General features: G+C 48.7%; 3 protein-coding genes across 12 annotated transcripts in view; 1 reads left to right on the top strand and 2 right to left on the bottom strand.

The window, feature by feature from the left end:
- LOC1277816 (mucin-2) overlaps nucleotides 1–11,307 on the top strand; it is a 60,929-nt gene extending 49,622 nt beyond the window's left edge. For all 8 annotated transcript variants that reach the window (XR_009766442.1, XR_009766441.1, XR_009766440.1 and 5 more), the window contains one exon: nucleotides 10,301–11,307. Coding sequence is in view for 5 of the 8 variants with exons in the window: in XM_061660675.1 (XP_061516659.1) it covers nucleotides 10,301–10,325 (25 nt within the window). In the remaining 3 variants the exon portion in view is untranslated. The remainder of the gene's footprint in view (nucleotides 1–10,300) is intronic.
- On the bottom strand, nucleotides 1,388–5,248 carry LOC1277817 (carotenoid isomerooxygenase). Of its 3 annotated transcripts, XM_061660709.1 has the most exons (5): nucleotides 4,849–5,247; nucleotides 3,884–4,696; nucleotides 3,428–3,762; nucleotides 3,209–3,355; nucleotides 1,388–3,141 (listed from the first exon to the last, which is right to left on the bottom strand). In XM_061660709.1, the coding sequence occupies exons 2-5, from the start codon at nucleotides 4,313–4,315 to the stop codon at nucleotides 1,773–1,775; spliced, it is 2,283 nt and encodes a 760-aa protein (XP_061516693.1). In that variant the 5' UTR covers nucleotides 4,316–4,696; nucleotides 4,849–5,247; the 3' UTR covers nucleotides 1,388–1,772. The 3 variants fall into 3 exon arrangements, with proteins under 3 accessions (XP_061516693.1, XP_061516694.1, XP_061516691.1); XM_061660710.1 differs by lacking the exon at nucleotides 3,884–4,696 and having other exon boundaries at nucleotides 4,849–5,248; XM_061660707.1 differs by lacking the exon at nucleotides 4,849–5,247 and having other exon boundaries at nucleotides 3,884–4,842.
- LOC1277818 (argininosuccinate lyase) lies at nucleotides 10,913–14,004 on the bottom strand. Its single transcript, XM_317320.5, has 2 exons — nucleotides 11,790–14,004; nucleotides 10,913–11,687 (listed from the first exon to the last, which is right to left on the bottom strand). Exons 1-2 carry the CDS (start codon nucleotides 12,951–12,953, stop codon nucleotides 11,409–11,411), a joined length of 1,443 nt encoding a protein of 480 aa, XP_317320.5. The 5' UTR covers nucleotides 12,954–14,004; the 3' UTR covers nucleotides 10,913–11,408.
- Between the last annotated feature and the right edge of the window lie 2,420 nt (nucleotides 14,005–16,424).

The raw sequence follows: 16,424 nt of genomic DNA, 5'->3' as shown, positions 1-16,424 counted from the left end.
CCCCTTTCTTTCTTCTGTTGATCCTGGTGCGAATGTTAACTGCCTGCCTTATCTTACTGATTTGGAGTTGATTTTTTTCGACTAATCTTTTGACGACGATCATCCGCTTTCGAAGATGTCTTTAACACTTAGGAACTAACCGCAGTGCTTTGAATGCTTAAAATTGCTTTCCGTTAGGTCCTATTCTCAAGGTTTTGGGAATTAATTCCAACTTAATCTAGGTGTACATGTCTGAAGACTAAATAAGTCTTACTTACTGATGAGGACCTCACACCATTCTGTGATCTTCAAGCTGTTAAAGTGGGTTCAAGAACTCATCCATGTTCCAGACTCATGTGCCCTCTATTGACGTGGATGATTTGAAGGGTGGTGTTGTTGTTGATGATGTAGACTTTTGGCAGGAAACATCAAACATCGAGCAAATAACTTCGCTATATAGCTTCAAGACGATGTACTTATAACCGATCATTTACTGATCCTCATCAATACGTTATAACCTCCGCATCGTCATCAAGATTCGCTTTTCGCTGATTCGTGTGCCTTCTGGCGTTACTGATTGCGCAAACGCGTAGGGGCGCACGAGTCTCAACTTTAGCCCACCCGCTCAGCCACCGTTCAGCGAACATCCGCGATCGAAGATCGCACCAGATGATCGTTGATAGCAAAAGCCCCGTCCAACTACTTATCAGCCTTCCAGAACGGTTGATGGCGCATTACAACACATGATCGTTCGTAGCCTGCCAGTACCGAGAAAGTGAATCTGCGTTGAACCTATTCCAGCTGCAAAAAAGGGGTTATCGGCGCCCTGTTCTGGGCGGCGCCGTCTCAATCATCACACCTTCACACCGCTCTACCACTGCAACCACGGGTTGCAAAGTTTACAAATTGATTCCGTACAGACAGACAGACAGCTTGTATGTAGGAACCCCTCCGAGCCACACACGGTTTATCGTTCGCAGAAGGTCAATTGTGCGGAACGGGACGCATTCACCGCACTGGAATCGCATTAGGGGCTAGTACTAGGGAACGCAGTGCGAACGCATCTCAACGCACGTGCTGTGGCAGTGATCGCAACCGGGGCGGAGGACCGTTACAAAGGTTTCGCGGCCATGCGAACGCACTCACTTGACCGCGTGGGACCGGAACGAAAGCGTTAGATTCTAGAAGGACGCTCTATCATCCCCTCCTCGCGCTTATCGCGGGCCAGTGTGTGTGTGTGTGTGTCTAGTGCATTGACAATGCGTTCTAATGCGTTCAGAGTCGGGGCGCTCGCCGTAGAGTACGCGCGAAAAAAGGGGAACGCACGACCTACAATTTTTGTTTTTACTCTCCCATCTGCCATTCCCGCTGGGGGGTGGAAGTTGTTACAAATTAAGCAAAAACCGGATCGTAGACGCGTTTTTATTATTATTCAAAACATCAACAGTTGATTATATTTATAGTTTGTTAACCGTTTGTGATAACAGTTGCAATAACAAATAACAGGTAGCACAGCGCTTTAGCACACACTCCTCCCGGGGTTTTTGGGCAGCCCGGGAAGCATGCCATTTACGGGGAGTGGGGAAAGGTGGCCCAACTACTTCCGCCATCGATCGATCGTGTTCGTGATTAATTAATAATATTCAGTTTCTTTCATGTGATGCCGTAATACTTCTCAAACCGTTGGCTAATAATCTGCTATCGCTGCACTACACAGCCTATCTACACAACTTGCGTATGCCTCTTTGGGGGAATCTTGCCATTTTGGCTCATCTTAATGCCTTGTTTGTCCATTAGTCTCCCTTGGTGGTGGTGGCCGTCGGCTGGAACCAACCGTGCAGACACTTTGGCACGGGACCGGGCGTCACAAACTCGCACCGACCGAGCTCGGTGAAGCTCTTCGCATCGAGCACGAGCAGCCCGGCCCGGTTCTGTTCCTCGCGGCCCCACACCATAGCCGCCAGCACGACCCCATCGTCCTCGGACTGCGGGTCGGGCGCGGGCACAAAGATCGGCTCGCTCGGGTACACGTTCTCCTCGCACCAGGTCAGCTTGCCCTTCGTCACCACGTCCACCTTGATCAGCGTGCCCGGGTTGCTGGCGTCCACGTCCGAGCTGATGGCGTAGAAGTACCGGTACGGTCGGCCGAGATGCCGCTCGTAGTAGATGCGGGGCGTCTCGCAGCCCAAATCGCACAGCAGCTCCGGCTTGCAGAAGATCGTCCTGTTTGGCATCACGTACGCGGTCGCTTTCGAGTCTTCGATCTGCACCAGATTCTGCAGCACCAGCCCACTGTCGGTGGAATCGCCCGCCGAAAAGGAGCCCAAATGTTGCCACATATCCGACCAGGAGGCGTCGGCGGCGGCTGACGACCCTTTCGGACCCGCGGCTGGACGGCCCTTCGCGCGCTCCGTGCCGCAGTTGAGCGGCAGCACGAACCGCAACGGTCGGCCGCGGAACATCTTCGCGTAGTCCGGATTGTTCTGCATGTTGCGCATCGTGTCGACGTACATGCAGTTCAGCATGGCCGGATCCTTGTAGCAGCAGATGTCCAGCACGACGTGGCCCTCCCGCTCGTACTGGTTGATGATGTGCAGGTAGAAGAACGGTTCCGTGTGGAACGTGTGCCGCAGCTCGCCCGTATCCCGATCCAGCAGATAGATGTACGTCTGCTGGCTTTCAAACCACTTGAGGGCGGCCGCCATCGGTCGGTTCCGGATCTGGCTTACCACCATCGTCGGCACGGACACGCTGAGCGGTTGCTCCACAATCACGAAGTAGTTCTCCGTAATGCCGAACGTGTGCATGTACCCCGGGTGGAACTTCCAGCGTGCCGGGACCGAGGCGACAATGCGCGCATTCTCAAACATTCCCGGCCCGTGGGGGAAGCAGATGATGGTGTAGGCCGGGCCCGTTTTAGTGATCGAACAGCCCAGATTGTACACCGTCCCGTCGGACATGACGTGCGGATGGGAGGTGTGGTTGACGATACCGACGTAGTCGGACACATTCAGCTTCGCCTCCGTGTCGAGCGTTTCCGGATCGATCCGGTGGATGATGGGGCTTTCGGTGAACGCGAAAAACTCGTCCCCGAACGGGTAGATCGAGATCATCGCGTTGTCCGAGTTGTTGACGCCCGGTTTGTTGAACACGGCTGCAATTCTACAACGAAGAACAGGGAGGATCATTGGGATGTAAAGGGTGGATGGATCGCTTGCAAGATACTCACTTTTGGAAGATCGTTTGACACGGATCGGGTACGGCACTGGTCCCGAATTCAGTCACCACGATGCGTCGAGCTGCGTTGTTCTTCTTGTACGCGTCCGACTTTAGGAATCGACACTGGTACGTGATCTTCCCATTATCAATGTTGAACCTGCAAGGACACAAACGGGGAGTGAACTCTCTCTCTCTCTCTCTCTCTGGGTGTCATCTATTGCCAACTCACCTGTGCAGCAGTGCCGAACTATCGAACAGGTGGTTAAACATCATGTCGCCCACCTTTAGACTGCCGGGGCCGTTGCGCAGCAGACTCCCGTTCAACCACTCGGGGACCGTGCCCTGCACCTTGCCCTCGATCGGTTCCACGATCTCCTGCTCGCAGGAACGCAACCACACGTTCACGTCACAGTTCGGGTACATGTCGTCCTTCGGCTGGGTGGTGTCCTTCGCTGCTTTCGTTGGCTCCGTTGCCGGCTCTTCGTCCACTTCCAGTTCGGCCTCGGAATCGACCACGCTCGACACTTCCGAGACGCTTGTTTCGGTCGCGGCCTCTTGCTCGAGCTTGATATTGGGGAGAAAGAGGAACCGTGGGATAAGATTTGATATTGTGACACACCTGAAGAACACCAATAGGACACACACACAGACACATAAACACAAAACACACACGGTGGTGGCCCACCTGGGAGAAGACGATCTGCTGGTTTTTGTCGCTCAGCGCGTAAATCACATTGCTGGACGTGGGCATCGGGTTCCAGGTGAAGACGGGCGTCGCCCGCCCAGTCAGCTCGAACTTGGTCGCCTCCGTCGGCAGATGGGGCAGGGACCATTTGCGGGGCTTCAGGTTCTCCTCCTGCCCGCCCGCCTCACCGGTGTGCCGCTGCTCGTCCTGCTCGTCCGTTGCGTCCGTTGCGTCCGGTGGTACGGGAGTGGCCGCCAGACTGCAGCTACGTGTCGAACATACGGACGAGGGGCCGGAGTGGGGCGTAAAGCGCCCATTGATCTGCAGGAAGCCAATGTTGAGCAGCTGCTTGGCCGGCTCGAACGGGCTCGGGCAGGGCGACTCCTCGGGAAAGTTGGTTTCCTCGCAAAAGTCTTCCACGGTAACGTCCATCGCGAACTTGTGACGGTAACGGAGCGTGAAGCGATGGGGACTTTCAAGGGCGCGATTTGCAGCTCACGGCCAGACACGGCAGCAATGATACACTGATGGGTACGGTTCCCGCGGTAGAACGTTTTTATACTTCCGGGTATTCCGAATGGACTCGTTTTTTGTTGTTTTTTTTTGGACGCGCCAATTCTATCGGGACCACCGTTACAGGCAGTTAGTGGACTGGTTCTGAGCTTGGCGTGCAGTTTTGGGTACTCCCGGGGGAGCACTTGTGGTGGCCATCCGACCGACATGCGCCGTACGGCGAAAGGTTCGTCGTCACACGTCTTGCAGTTGTTTGGCTTCCTGCAAACGGTGTGTGTGCGTGTTTCTTTGTGTTTGTTCCTGCTCCGGACGACTTTTGCAATTAAATTAATCAAGACGACGCAATTCATCACTTTCCCAGCGCAACCCAACCCACCGATTGCGTCACACCTTGTCCCAAATTCCCAGTTGACCGCCCGGGGGGAGGTCAGATTAGTGTACCACAAACTTACCTGGCTAGGAGGAAGAGTTGCCCTGGTCAGTCGCAGCGCACAGTGAGTGTTGTCTGGTCGTTGGCCACAGTCGGTTTGGCCACAGTACCTCGCTCCGGGCGATGGCGACCACAATCCGGGATGTAACCGTGCTCTGTGTATGTCGTGGGGTGCCGTTAATTCACACCAATCACAGTTCATTGCGGGTTCACGCTGTTGAAGGGCACGGTCAAACATCCACGGGATGCGTGTGTGCACTTGACCTTGCACGGTAGTTGCGGGACGCAGGTCACATCACATCCGGTTTAGTGGTCCGAAAACAGTAAAGGGTTACAATGGCCGAATGGCCTGAAGAAGGGCTACCGTAGGGAGCTAGCAAGCGGAGCAAGTGACAAAGTTCACGGTACTGACCCGGGGGAGAGAGTTCGGCAGACTGAACTCCCAATCGTTGGGTGGCGATGGTGGTTTGCCCTTGCCGGTGCATTAGTGACCGCTGTAAGCGGCTTTAGGTAAAGAGCGCGTGACGTCGTAAGCGTTAGAGCGTACTGTTTTTGTACTATCAACATTTATTCGTTTCATCATTCCTGTCAGTATGAGCAGACCATTTTACTGCTCTCTGCGAAAAGTGAAACAGACCTCTTTATTTTGGTGTTCTTTTATTAAAATTATTACGGTTTTATGCAACCGTAAAATTTGCCCACCTTACCCCTCACCCCTTTGATACGATCTTACGTGTTGGGAACGGGTTTGTGCTCCGTCATAAGTGGCTTCTCCATTTATAGCAGCAGCAACCAAAGTCTACTGCGATGTGAAGCTGCTTCGTAACCGATCGATAACTTAAAAAAAACAGGTGTCTGGTTACAGTTCTTGGTGACATAATCTTCGGAAGGTCACGCTTACTTCAGGAGGAACCTTTTCTGTGTGCTACAAAAATGCCAAATACCTAGAACGGGGTAATATTTTAGGTACCAACTGCAGTTCAAGATGGTGCCAAGTCTGTTGCCGGCTCTTATGTGTGCCACAGTATCTTACTGTGTACTATTCAACAGTCTGGTGACAATGTGTATCTTATCCTGTGTATATCCTTATATTATCATTCTTTTCTTCTTTTTCTTCTTGTTTGGCCGACCATTGTCTATTGAAGACCATTGTCGGTCTAGGCCATTGTGGCACGGGCCTATCAATAATGGAATTGGCTATTAGTGACGTTATTGATTATCAATACCAGGATAATCAGTCCTACGTAAGGTTTGAGCCTATGAAGGATAGTTGACGAATGTAACATGGGGCCGGTTCAAGAGCTACACGGATTATCCTACTACAAATATAAATTCCAATCAAAGTCCATACATTAGTACAGATTTATCTATAGATCAATCTATATTATCTATAGATTTATCTTATAGATTTCGATCATCCATCATTGAACAGAGAGTCGTTGAGATGTTGATTGCATACAAAGTCCTTAGTAACCATCTTCTCCCCTGCTGACAATCTCGATAGAAATCGAACCCAATAGACAATCTAGCCACCTTGATACACCAACCTGACGTATCGAAAACAGCTGACGCTATCCAAAAGAGTCTTCAATAGGTAACTCTCCACGGAACGATTATTTGATTGCGAATCTTTCCCCTTTCACCATCAAAACAAGATTCGCGAACAGTTTTGCGTTTCGATGACACGATTCTTCTGTGGATTCGAAAATGGCGATTTTATGAACGTATACACATTACACTAAAAACCTTTATACGAGTGTTCTCCCATGCGCAGAGATCCCAAAAATAAGTTGAAATACCAAAATACACAGTTTTCTTCGCACCTGTCAAATGATTACAAGCAAAGATTCGTGCCAACCAGCCTGCGATAGATGGCAACAATTGCACGAATAAGATTCGCTGAACTCTGCACGTTTTTTCGTTGCCATGGGAAACGGTGATTTTGACAGGAGTTTTCCAGCAGAAATTGTTCCGTCAAAACGCGGCTGAATGTCTTCCATCATTTCCAGGCATTGCCCGGATGACAATTTCAGCACGGAAAATCGGGTTGACATTTGATGCAAGTCGCTTTCCGTTCCGCTTTTCAGACGAAAGCGATCTCACTATGAGCAGCGTGCTGTGAGAAAAAAGGAAGGGGAAAATCAGTGCAATCATCGTCATGGTAGTCATGGCGAAAAAAGGGTATTCCCCTCTTTCACTTTTTCCACCGTTACCATCCCTAGTACACTCTGACTCTTCCTTTCTATTCAGTTCATCTGTTGACTTGTTGTACTGCCGTGGTTGGATTTGATCCGCAGTACATCAAGTCAGAACAGCTCTATTAAACTTGTAAACCATTGAAGGCTTCGAAATGTGGGTCGTTTAAAAGGCACTAGTAGACGCATCGAACCTTGAAGCAGAAATAGATCCACGCACAAGTGAAAATATTGACGATGATATCGTGTTGCCTTTGATGATTGAATGGTGTTCAAGAAACAACAAGGAATGATGAAGAGCAAACGATGGAGAGTGCATGTAATGAATTTTGTTTTCGAGAATTGTGGAAACTAAATTTGATTCTTTTTGAATGGAAGCTGCTGATTTAGGATCCAGGCTAAACAAAGAAAAAGGATTTGAAGAAAATTTGTAAAAACAGAATGTATAAATCCGCCAAGTGCAAATAATGACTGAAGCAATTCCAATGTGACTAGCAGTGGAAAAGGAGTGTACGCTCTCTAAGCATGGATGAATTTGAAAATAACTGAGGATGTAAGAGCACTGCAAAACAGCATATATTATGTACATGTGGCCAGCCGGTTCTGTCACTCAATTTACACTACAAACCATTAAAAGCACGTGATTTTATTTAGCTTTTTTAGTGTTCTTTGCCTTCTTTGGGTGTTATTTTCAAGCTTATTAGGCAGGCCTTTAGGCTTTAGGCCTTTCTGTGATTCATTGGAATGTTTTAGAATTGTGCATGCAGGTCAGAAATACAAAATACATCACGAATCAATACAATTATGCTACTTTTTAAGTAATTGATTAGATGTGTATTTTCCTCAGTTTTAATGTTTTCATCGTATTCAGTTGTTTAAGTATCGAACATCTGTGTCGGCCTGAGGCCCCAAAAATGGCACCTACGCCCCGCTCACAATTATAATTGCTACTCAATCCTTCACTGGTTAGGATATTTGATACAATACCCTGCTAGACGCTTCAATCAAGCCTCTTTTTTCGTGTGACCGCCTAGGGCCTCCACTCATCTTAATCCGCCATTGCTAACTATCACACACAATCCAAAACATGGCCTTTCATGAAATATTAGATGGTGTTGCTCGTTTCTTTCGCCATTATTTTTGCCTTTTGTGGACCATTATTTTCCGTTTTAAATTCGACTCGATGCTTATTCTTTCTAGGTATTTTCAATCCATGTAATATTCCTCTTGATTTTCAACGTTAACGATTAATGGTCATCGCCCAACTGAGTATCTTCTTCATCGTCAAACACTGCTTCATGTTTTGTTGATGCCTGTCATGGCGAAAGAATCACCCTCTGCAATTTAAAAACTTTTTTTACATTGACAACAGCACTCTGTAGGGTATTTTACACTTACCTAGAGGCTGTAAATCAACTATTGGTACGGGAAGATGTTCATCGTCTTCTCATGTTTGATTTTACGTTTTCTTCAACGCATCGTGTGTCCTGTACAGTATTTCACTTTAATTTAACTGATTTGGGATATTTGATAAGCTCTTTCAACAAAATAATCAAGAAATATAGTCCGCAGATAATTATTGCACGTTTTACAAATGTAAACAATTCGTAGATGATCCAATGTTCTCCTCAAACCACAATACAATGGCGGCTCGATGTGGGGAAGAAATTTTTACTCACTCCAAAATCCAACCTCGTCATGATTTCATCATGTGAGCGGCTGTTGCTTGATCATCTCATTAGAGCAATCATCGGCGATAGGTTTGCTCACCATACAAACAAAATCATCTCGCCTCAGCGAGGGGAAAAAGCAAGCCTGCTCAGTACGCAGGAGGAAACGATGATAGCCTCTCAGTTGGGTTAAAGCAGCTGTCATTGAGCTCGCCATAGTGAGAGCAGGCTGGATTGTCATTTGGGTGGGGATACCTCCATTGTACTCCTCCAACTCGTACAACAAAAAGTCGCGAACGACACGACCATATTGATTAACGATTGCAGGTTGAAGGAATGGGTTACATCATTTAGCAGAAAGGGGTGTTGCCTGCCCTGCTAGAACTAAGTGTTTCTAGAATGGTTGGCCTAAGCCTCAAATCTTCTAGAATTTGTATTGCAGTAAGCGTCCATCTTTAGTAGGTCAGTGATTTTTTTTTGGTAACGCTTTGGTCAACACTATCATTCCGGCCTTGATTTGCTTCCGTGAGTTGTTGGCAGCCCTTCTAGCGAGTTCTTGAAGTGTCTTTGTCGTTTGAACGGTACAAGCAGGCTTCAAGCTGCTTCATTCCCACTGAGGGAGATGTGCGTCAACTTAGTTCGGAAAACAGAAAACAATCACATTACACCATAATCAATGGGTGCAATCTATCACAATCTTTCATCTCACCTTCCTATCTCGCCCTGTTTAACGACTTTCACTACTAGACTATTACAACGTTTACGTTTTATTATTAATGCACGTCAAACCGAACAGCATACGGGCAATGAGTTGCCAGTGACATTGCGATTGTAAAACCGGATTGGTTGATTAATTTGAATTGTGGGAAAAGGAATCCGCAAAACAAAGGGGAAAAACTGGTCGAAACTGCACCGATCCGACTCGACTTCCCAGAACACACACACACACACACACACACGGGGACTCGGGGCTAGGAGAGGAGAACGCAGGGGATGTACGGAAATGGTTTTGCTGATCGATCGATCGATCGCCGATTAATGACGCTGATCGCTGATCGCTGATGATACAGGGTTTCCCACGATTTATTGGTTGGTTCCCATCAATTTTTGGTGGGTTCCCATGTTTGTTTGGTGCGTTCCCACGATTTTTTGGTCGTTTCCCAGAATTTTTTGGTGCAATTGTATTGATATCCAATCGGAAAATACCAATAAATTATGGGAACAAACCAAAAATCTATGGGATACGACCAAAAAATCGTGGGAACGCACCAAAAAATCATGGGAACTGACCAATAAATCGTGGGAAACCCTGTAACGGCCCTAACTAACCAGCTCTAACTGGCCCGGTTCGGTTGCAGCGGACAATAGTTTAATAGCCGGCCACACACACACACATAGGCGTGCCGTGCCCCATCGAAACCATAACAATAGTTTGGCGCGCTTTTCCACACTATCACGACGCTTGCTCATCATCATCATCCCCGTCATCAAAATGTGCATGGTCGCGCTATTTGCTATATTGAAACAGTTACAAACAAACAAACAAAAAAAAGGATCATTCTACAATTTGTGTTTTTTTTTTCTTTCTTTCCCCTTCCCCCTTTTTCAGATCGTCCAAAAAACATCACCGATAAGAGACGAACCCACACACACACATCGGATGACGCGTAGGAAAGTTCCCAACCATGCATGCACTGATCGCGGGATCTTCCCTATTTTTTTGGGGACGAAACAGATTGTTGGAGCAACGGCAAACAACGGCTAATGATGATGATGATGATGATGATGATGGCACGCCTTCATGTTGTGCTGGTGCAAGCGGACCAGCTCCAAAAACTGACCCCCCACGGGACGATGTAACAGCCGACGTTGATAAGCGACCAAGAAAGAGCCTGATGATGATGATGATGATGATGTTGTGTCTTACTGGTGGTCACACACTGCTGCACTGCTGGTACCCGAGCAGGCCCCGTACGTACGCTCCAGTTAGCAGTTACGGCGATAGGGGCTGGCCACGGTGCCTGAAAATAGAAAAGAAAGAGAGAGAGAGCGCGCTTCTGCTGGCAACAAGCGCATAAGCGATGTATGATGTATGAACCAATTTCAACAAAACAAAAGATTAACTAACCAACAACGTGGATTGTGGCGACACCGACAATTCGACAGCGACGAGCGCATAAGACGAGGAAGAAAGAACGAAGCAAACAAACGGCATGTGACGTTAATGTTACGAAAACGAAAGATTTATTATTGCCCTTTTTCAATTGTAGTGTTTTTATGCTTTCCTTTCTTGCGAACACACTTAGTGCATAAGGTCCGACATGTGCTCTCACTAACATTAACACAAACAGCAGAGTTAGATAGCTGCTCCTTCCTGCCGAATGGGGTGGGGGAGTAGTTCGCGCTTGACAAACGATCAAGATATCAAGAGCAAACTATAGCAACACACTTGCATGCGTTTCGAGAGGATCGCGCACTGTCGTCAGGGGGCAATCCTGTGATCACAATGTAATATTTGGTAGCCTACTACTATTACTACTACACTGCAACTACTACTACTACTGCTACTACTACTACTTGCGTAAATATACATACATACATACATATCTAAAGAGAGAGAGAGAGAGTGCGTTATATCGACTCGTTTTACTGACTACGGGTTGGAGGGGGTTTTCGGGCGAAAGAAACATTCGGGGTTCGTCGTCTAGACTCACTAATTAGCTCGGTACGTGTCCCTCCACGAACGCACGCAACACCCGGATCTGTTCCTGCACCGACAGGCGCGATGTACCGCCCACCACCGTGTACTGCTCCACGCTGTTCTCGTAGTTCCAGATGCGGCTGATCGTTTCGTCAAAGTGGGGACTAATTTCCTGCAGATCCTCCAGCGTCAGCTTGTTAATCGGGATCTTTACCTTTTCCGAGTGGGCGACTACCTCGCCGGAGATGTGGTGTGCCTCCCGGAAGGGAATGCCACGGCGCACCAGATAGTAGGCCTGGTTTCGAACAGAGAGAGAGAGCGAGAGAAAGAGATGCCCGGTTAGCAGTTGTTTTGAGAAAAAAAAGGTAGAGTGCGCTCCCCTTTCCGTCCTACTTACCATATCGGTCGCGAGCATCTCGTACCCGAGCGAGCTGAGACAACGATCCTCGTCCACCCGCATCGTCTGAATGATGCCACCGATCAGCACCAGACACATCTGCATCTGGTCGTACACCGCGAACATGCCGCTCTTGTCGCACTGCAGATCCTTATTGTACGTGGACGGCAGCCCCTTGAGCGTCATCAGGATGGCACAGTGCTGTCCAAACACCGGGCCAGTAATGCCGCGGATCAGCTCCAAGCTGTCCGGGTTGCGCTTCTGCGGCATCAAGCTGCTGCCCGTCGTGTACTCCTCCGACAGCTCGATAAAGTTGTACTCCTTGGTCGCGTACAGGATCAGATCCTCCGCCAGCCGGCTCATGTGGACGGCGACCAGCGTGCAGAGGAAGTTAAACTCCACCACAAAGTCCCGATCGCTCACCACGTTCATGCTGTTGGGGGACACGCCGTCGAAGCCGAGATCGGCCGCCAGCTTGTGGCGGTTGATGTTGAACGGATTGCCGGCCAGCGCCCCGCTGCCCAGCGGCAGCACGTTCATCCGGCGCCCGAACTCATCGAACCGGTCGAAGTCTTCCTTGAAGTAGAACGCGTAGCTCAGCAGCCAGTGGCTGAAGCGGACCGGCTGGGCCCGCTGCATGTGCGTGTAGCCCGGCATCAGCACGTCGATGTGCCGGTCGGCCGCCTCGTTGATGGCGCCGACCAGCTCCACCAGCAGGCGCTGCAGGTCGGCGATCGCATTGCGCATCCACAGCTTCATGTCCACCACGACCTGCTCGTTGCGGCTGCGGCCCGTGTGCAGCTTGCCCGCGATCTGCGGCCCAATGATCTCGAACAGCCGGCGCTCGTTCACCGTGTGGACGTCTTCGTCGCGCGGCAGCAGCTTGATCGTGCCCTTGCTCCACTCGTCCCGTATCGCGTCCAGCCCGTACACGATCACCTTAAACTCGCTCTGCGTCAGCAGGCCCGCCTCGGCCAGACTCTTCGCGTACGCGATCGATCCGTCGATGTCCTCCGAGTACAGCCGCTTGTCCACGGTGAGCGAGTTGTTCACCTTCGACAGGACGTGGTCGGTTGCTTTGGAGTAGCGGCCGCCCCACAGCTTGAACGGCGTTGGCAGCTGCTGCTCGCCGGCCGACACGATGCGATTATTGCGATTACTCATTCTGTGTGGCAGAGACACGCGCGACGTTTTGCGATTTTACGTTTTGCACTTCACTTAGCTGCTGGAACCGATTTGCACCGTTTACACTCCCGGGCCGGGGTACAGCACAGAGCCACTGAGCTTCTAAAACGTTGGTGTGCTTGCGAGCGCCCTTAAATACCCGCCCGTGGTCCAGTGGGGCCCCTGGCGTGGGGACCGTTCGCTGATTACGTGCCTACAGGGGTCAGCCAGCCGAACGTGCGGGTTATCAGCAGCCAGCCAGTCAGTCGCAGGCTCCGGGGATCCGGCTGCGGCATCAAGGGGGCTGTGTGCGTCCGAACAGATGGCATCGTGTCGGGACTTTGGGCGTGTTGCGACTTTGAACTTGAACGAATCAGCGCAGTTGCGATGACTTTCCGCCCGCCCGTTCGAGGGGCTGCTGGCAAAGCTATGTGACATTTTGTTCTTCCTTCTGCTTCTTCTCCTCCACACACTCATACTTCCGACGTTGTGCACGGTCCCCAAAGCGGTGTGTGCTATTGCGCCGCTAGTTCGCGACAGTTCGTTGTCCTGTTCTGTGCCCGTGGGCTTACTAAGTGTGTGTCTCTCCTACGATTGGGCTATTTCCGTCCCATTCTCGGTAGACGAAGCGGGTCACCTTTATCAGCTTCTTCTTGCCAATGCATGCTTCCCCTTCTCACGTCCAGCGTTACTGTACGTCGCAAAAATAGATCAACGATTTGTTTTGTTAATTTCCGTTCTTTGGTTCAACATCATTGTGTAGCAGGCCCCCGGGCCCGCCGTTGGTTGTCATGGAGATGTCAGCAATACATAAAACCAAAACCACCCGCCGTGTGACGGGGTGCGAGATAAGCTGGAAATGAAGAGAGAGAGAGGGAGGTGAAAGAGATAGCATTAGTTTCATAATTCACCGGAGAAGAGATGGTGTAATATACGCATCATCGGGGCAGGACTTGGCAGCGGGTTATTACGCTGAACGTGTCGTGCGCGTCTGGATTTGCGCATGGTTTGCGAGAGGTTTGCGAGTGTTTAGTTAACTGGAGCAATTCAAACTGTTTCAACAAGCATCTACCCAACTTCACAGAACTCGAGCCACTTTCGGGAAACGGACGACTCCCCCCCCCCCCCCCCTCGATGTATGGCGTGAGACTACGAAGCTGACACACCATGGCATACTTTGTGCAACAGTCTCGCACGTTTCATTTCTCGGGACGATGCTGGTTTCCCTGGTTTTGAACACTCGCAGTAGGCTGAGAGGCTAGTGAAAACCGTAGTGTTCCGGTAGATAATTGATCTCGTCATTGTCCTTTCGCTGGAAGGGGGTCACCTTTGGGATGGGTCCTAGCATCTTTAATCCGGCGTTCAATAGATTTATGAACTTCCATTTTCTTAGAGAACCTTGACAGCCAAACCGCGCTTAGAGAGTATACGCTTTAGGACATTCCTCTTGTAAAGACTATCAGAAGTCCAATATCGAAGAACCGGAACAGTTGGCTACTATTGTTAGTCGGGACAGTCGGAAGATGGCCTACTATTTTTGTATCCGGAATCTCTTGCTAGTCGCTCAGTCAGCTTATAGTCGCTAATAGTGTAACTGCAGAGTTCTCAATCACATCATAGTGAGCAGACGGCGCTACTGCAGCAACACGGAATATAAGCTAAATAACAACTGGTCCCAAGCTCCAACCTGCACACAGAATTATTCAAAGCAACGTGGATTGACATGGTTTCTTAAGAAGCTATCAATATGCCGCCAGTCATGGAAAGATGATGCTACGGCAATGCCGTCCAACTGTACGATCGACGTTAACATATCCAGCAAGACGTGTAGTTGGCACGTTCTCATTCCGAAGCTCGTAAAACGCGACTAAATTCGTATCGGGAACGGTACCTTTCCACAGTCCAGCATCTAACAGAAACCCAGAGTTTTGCATTTGCACAAGTGCTGAACCGCCAGACAACACCGGCAGTCGGCGTAGAGACTATTGCAGTACATGTATGTACATTACACGCTGTATGTATGATAAGCGATGTGGTTTCGTTCTCTAAAATTGATGTTATACTATTATGTGGGTCAGTGTATAATGTCCCAACGTTAGATCTCTGCACACCTTTGCTCAAATAAATCTGTTATGTATTTATGTATAACAATTACTCAATAAATTGCTGACAAAATAAAATGTTTTTTTTTCTTGTTTTTTTTTTGTAAAACGAAATTATAACAACATAAAGTTGTGAAATTATGTCCTCTCTGGTTGTATACCAAAGGTGTAATGGATCTCTAACCGTGCGGCCAGGCGAGGTGAAATATACAGCGAAATGAACTATTTGACGAGCGAAATATTTGACAGGTAAAGCTAAAGGGTTGGGGGAGATACAACATCCGGTTTCAAAAATCACTTAAAAAGAGTATCTTCTTAAGCGGAACATTCACAAATGAGAATAAATGATGCAATGTTGACTGAAAATTAACGGAATACTTGAAATCGATTTTTTTTAATGGATTTAGTTGCGATTTTGTACACGTTTTTGTTTACATTGCACATCAGCTGGTTGCTGTGATGCGTTATTTGACAGACACCTCGTCTGGCCTTGCGGTAATACATATAAAAACCCCCAAACGACCCAAAGTTTTAGATGCAAAGGCAAGAGCTACTTTGATTTGTGCGGATTTGTAGATTTGTAGATATTTAACCAAACCAGAATGACCGTGTTTATGTGGCATAACGTTCTTAACGTTCAGTTCGTCATTCGATCGCAGTTAGCCATACTTTCCTATTGGCTTAGCTGGCACGTCTGTAAAAACATGCTCGTCGTGGGTTCAAATCTAGAATGGACCGTATCCCCGTACCAAGGACTAGCTATCCGGCTGCATTGTTCTGAATAAGTCTTCGAAAGCCTTTATAGGCCGGCATGTCCACGGAGGACGTTACGCCTTGTAATAGAAGAATAAGAAGCCATTGGCCAACAATTTTCGTAGATATTGTTTGTGTCATGTTGTAGAAAAGGTGCTGTTTAAATATATCTTTTAATATGTTTTACCTCCAAATAATTTTACCGGTCCAAAGAACCTTAAAACATCGTTCGTTCGTTTACACTACGACTACTCTGCCACCCTCCATCCATTTGAAGTGTGTGAGGTTCGTCTTCTTCTATGTAATGGTGGAGAAACAGACGCATCTACTACCACACCGAAGATGCCGACTAAACACTGGCAATATGAGACGGGCCCAAAATTGAACGAAAATCTGCACACCCCGTTCCAGCGGTATGGTTCATGTTTGATCAGGTGATCCACTAGATATCTGTAGCGGGCGACCCCTGTCATTTCCTTTGCCTTCCATCATCCTCACCATCGAGTAGATTCGCATGAAGGTCTAAGATATTGAGTTTGCCTCAGGATACGCTTGGCACCCCCGCCCCCTCCAGCACAGCTGAATCTGCACAGTACCAGGCGTGTGGGATGGACTA

Source organism: Anopheles gambiae, chromosome 3 (assembly GCF_943734735.2).
Source record: "Anopheles gambiae chromosome 3, idAnoGambNW_F1_1, whole genome shotgun sequence".
NCBI lineage: Eukaryota > Metazoa > Arthropoda > Insecta > Diptera > Culicidae > Anopheles > Anopheles gambiae.
The sequence above is the reverse complement of the archived record's forward strand: the minus strand, read 5'-3'. Positions and strand labels throughout refer to the sequence as shown.

What these genes read in the sequence shown, in the direction of transcription:
- LOC1277817 (XM_061660709.1), bottom strand. Translation starts at nt 4,315, where the DNA reads ATGGACGTTACCGTGGAAGACTTTTGCGAGGAAACCAACTTTCCCGAG. An exon ending in AGTTCGGCACTGCTGCACAG is followed by an intron (nt 3,356 to 3,427) that starts GTGAGTTGGCAA and finishes GTGTCCTTGCAG; the next exon opens with GTTCAACATTGATAATGGGA. An exon ending in TGTCAAACGATCTTCCAAAA is followed by an intron (nt 3,142 to 3,208) that starts GTGAGTATCTTG and finishes TCTTCGTTGTAG; the next exon opens with AATTGCAGCCGTGTTCAACA.
- LOC1277818 (XM_317320.5), bottom strand. Translation starts at nt 12,953, where the DNA reads ATGAGTAATCGCAATAATCGCATCGTGTCGGCCGGCGAGCAGCAGCTG. An exon ending in AGATGCTCGCGACCGATATG is followed by an intron (nt 11,688 to 11,789) that starts GTAAGTAGGACG and finishes GTTCGAAACCAG; the next exon opens with GCCTACTATCTGGTGCGCCG.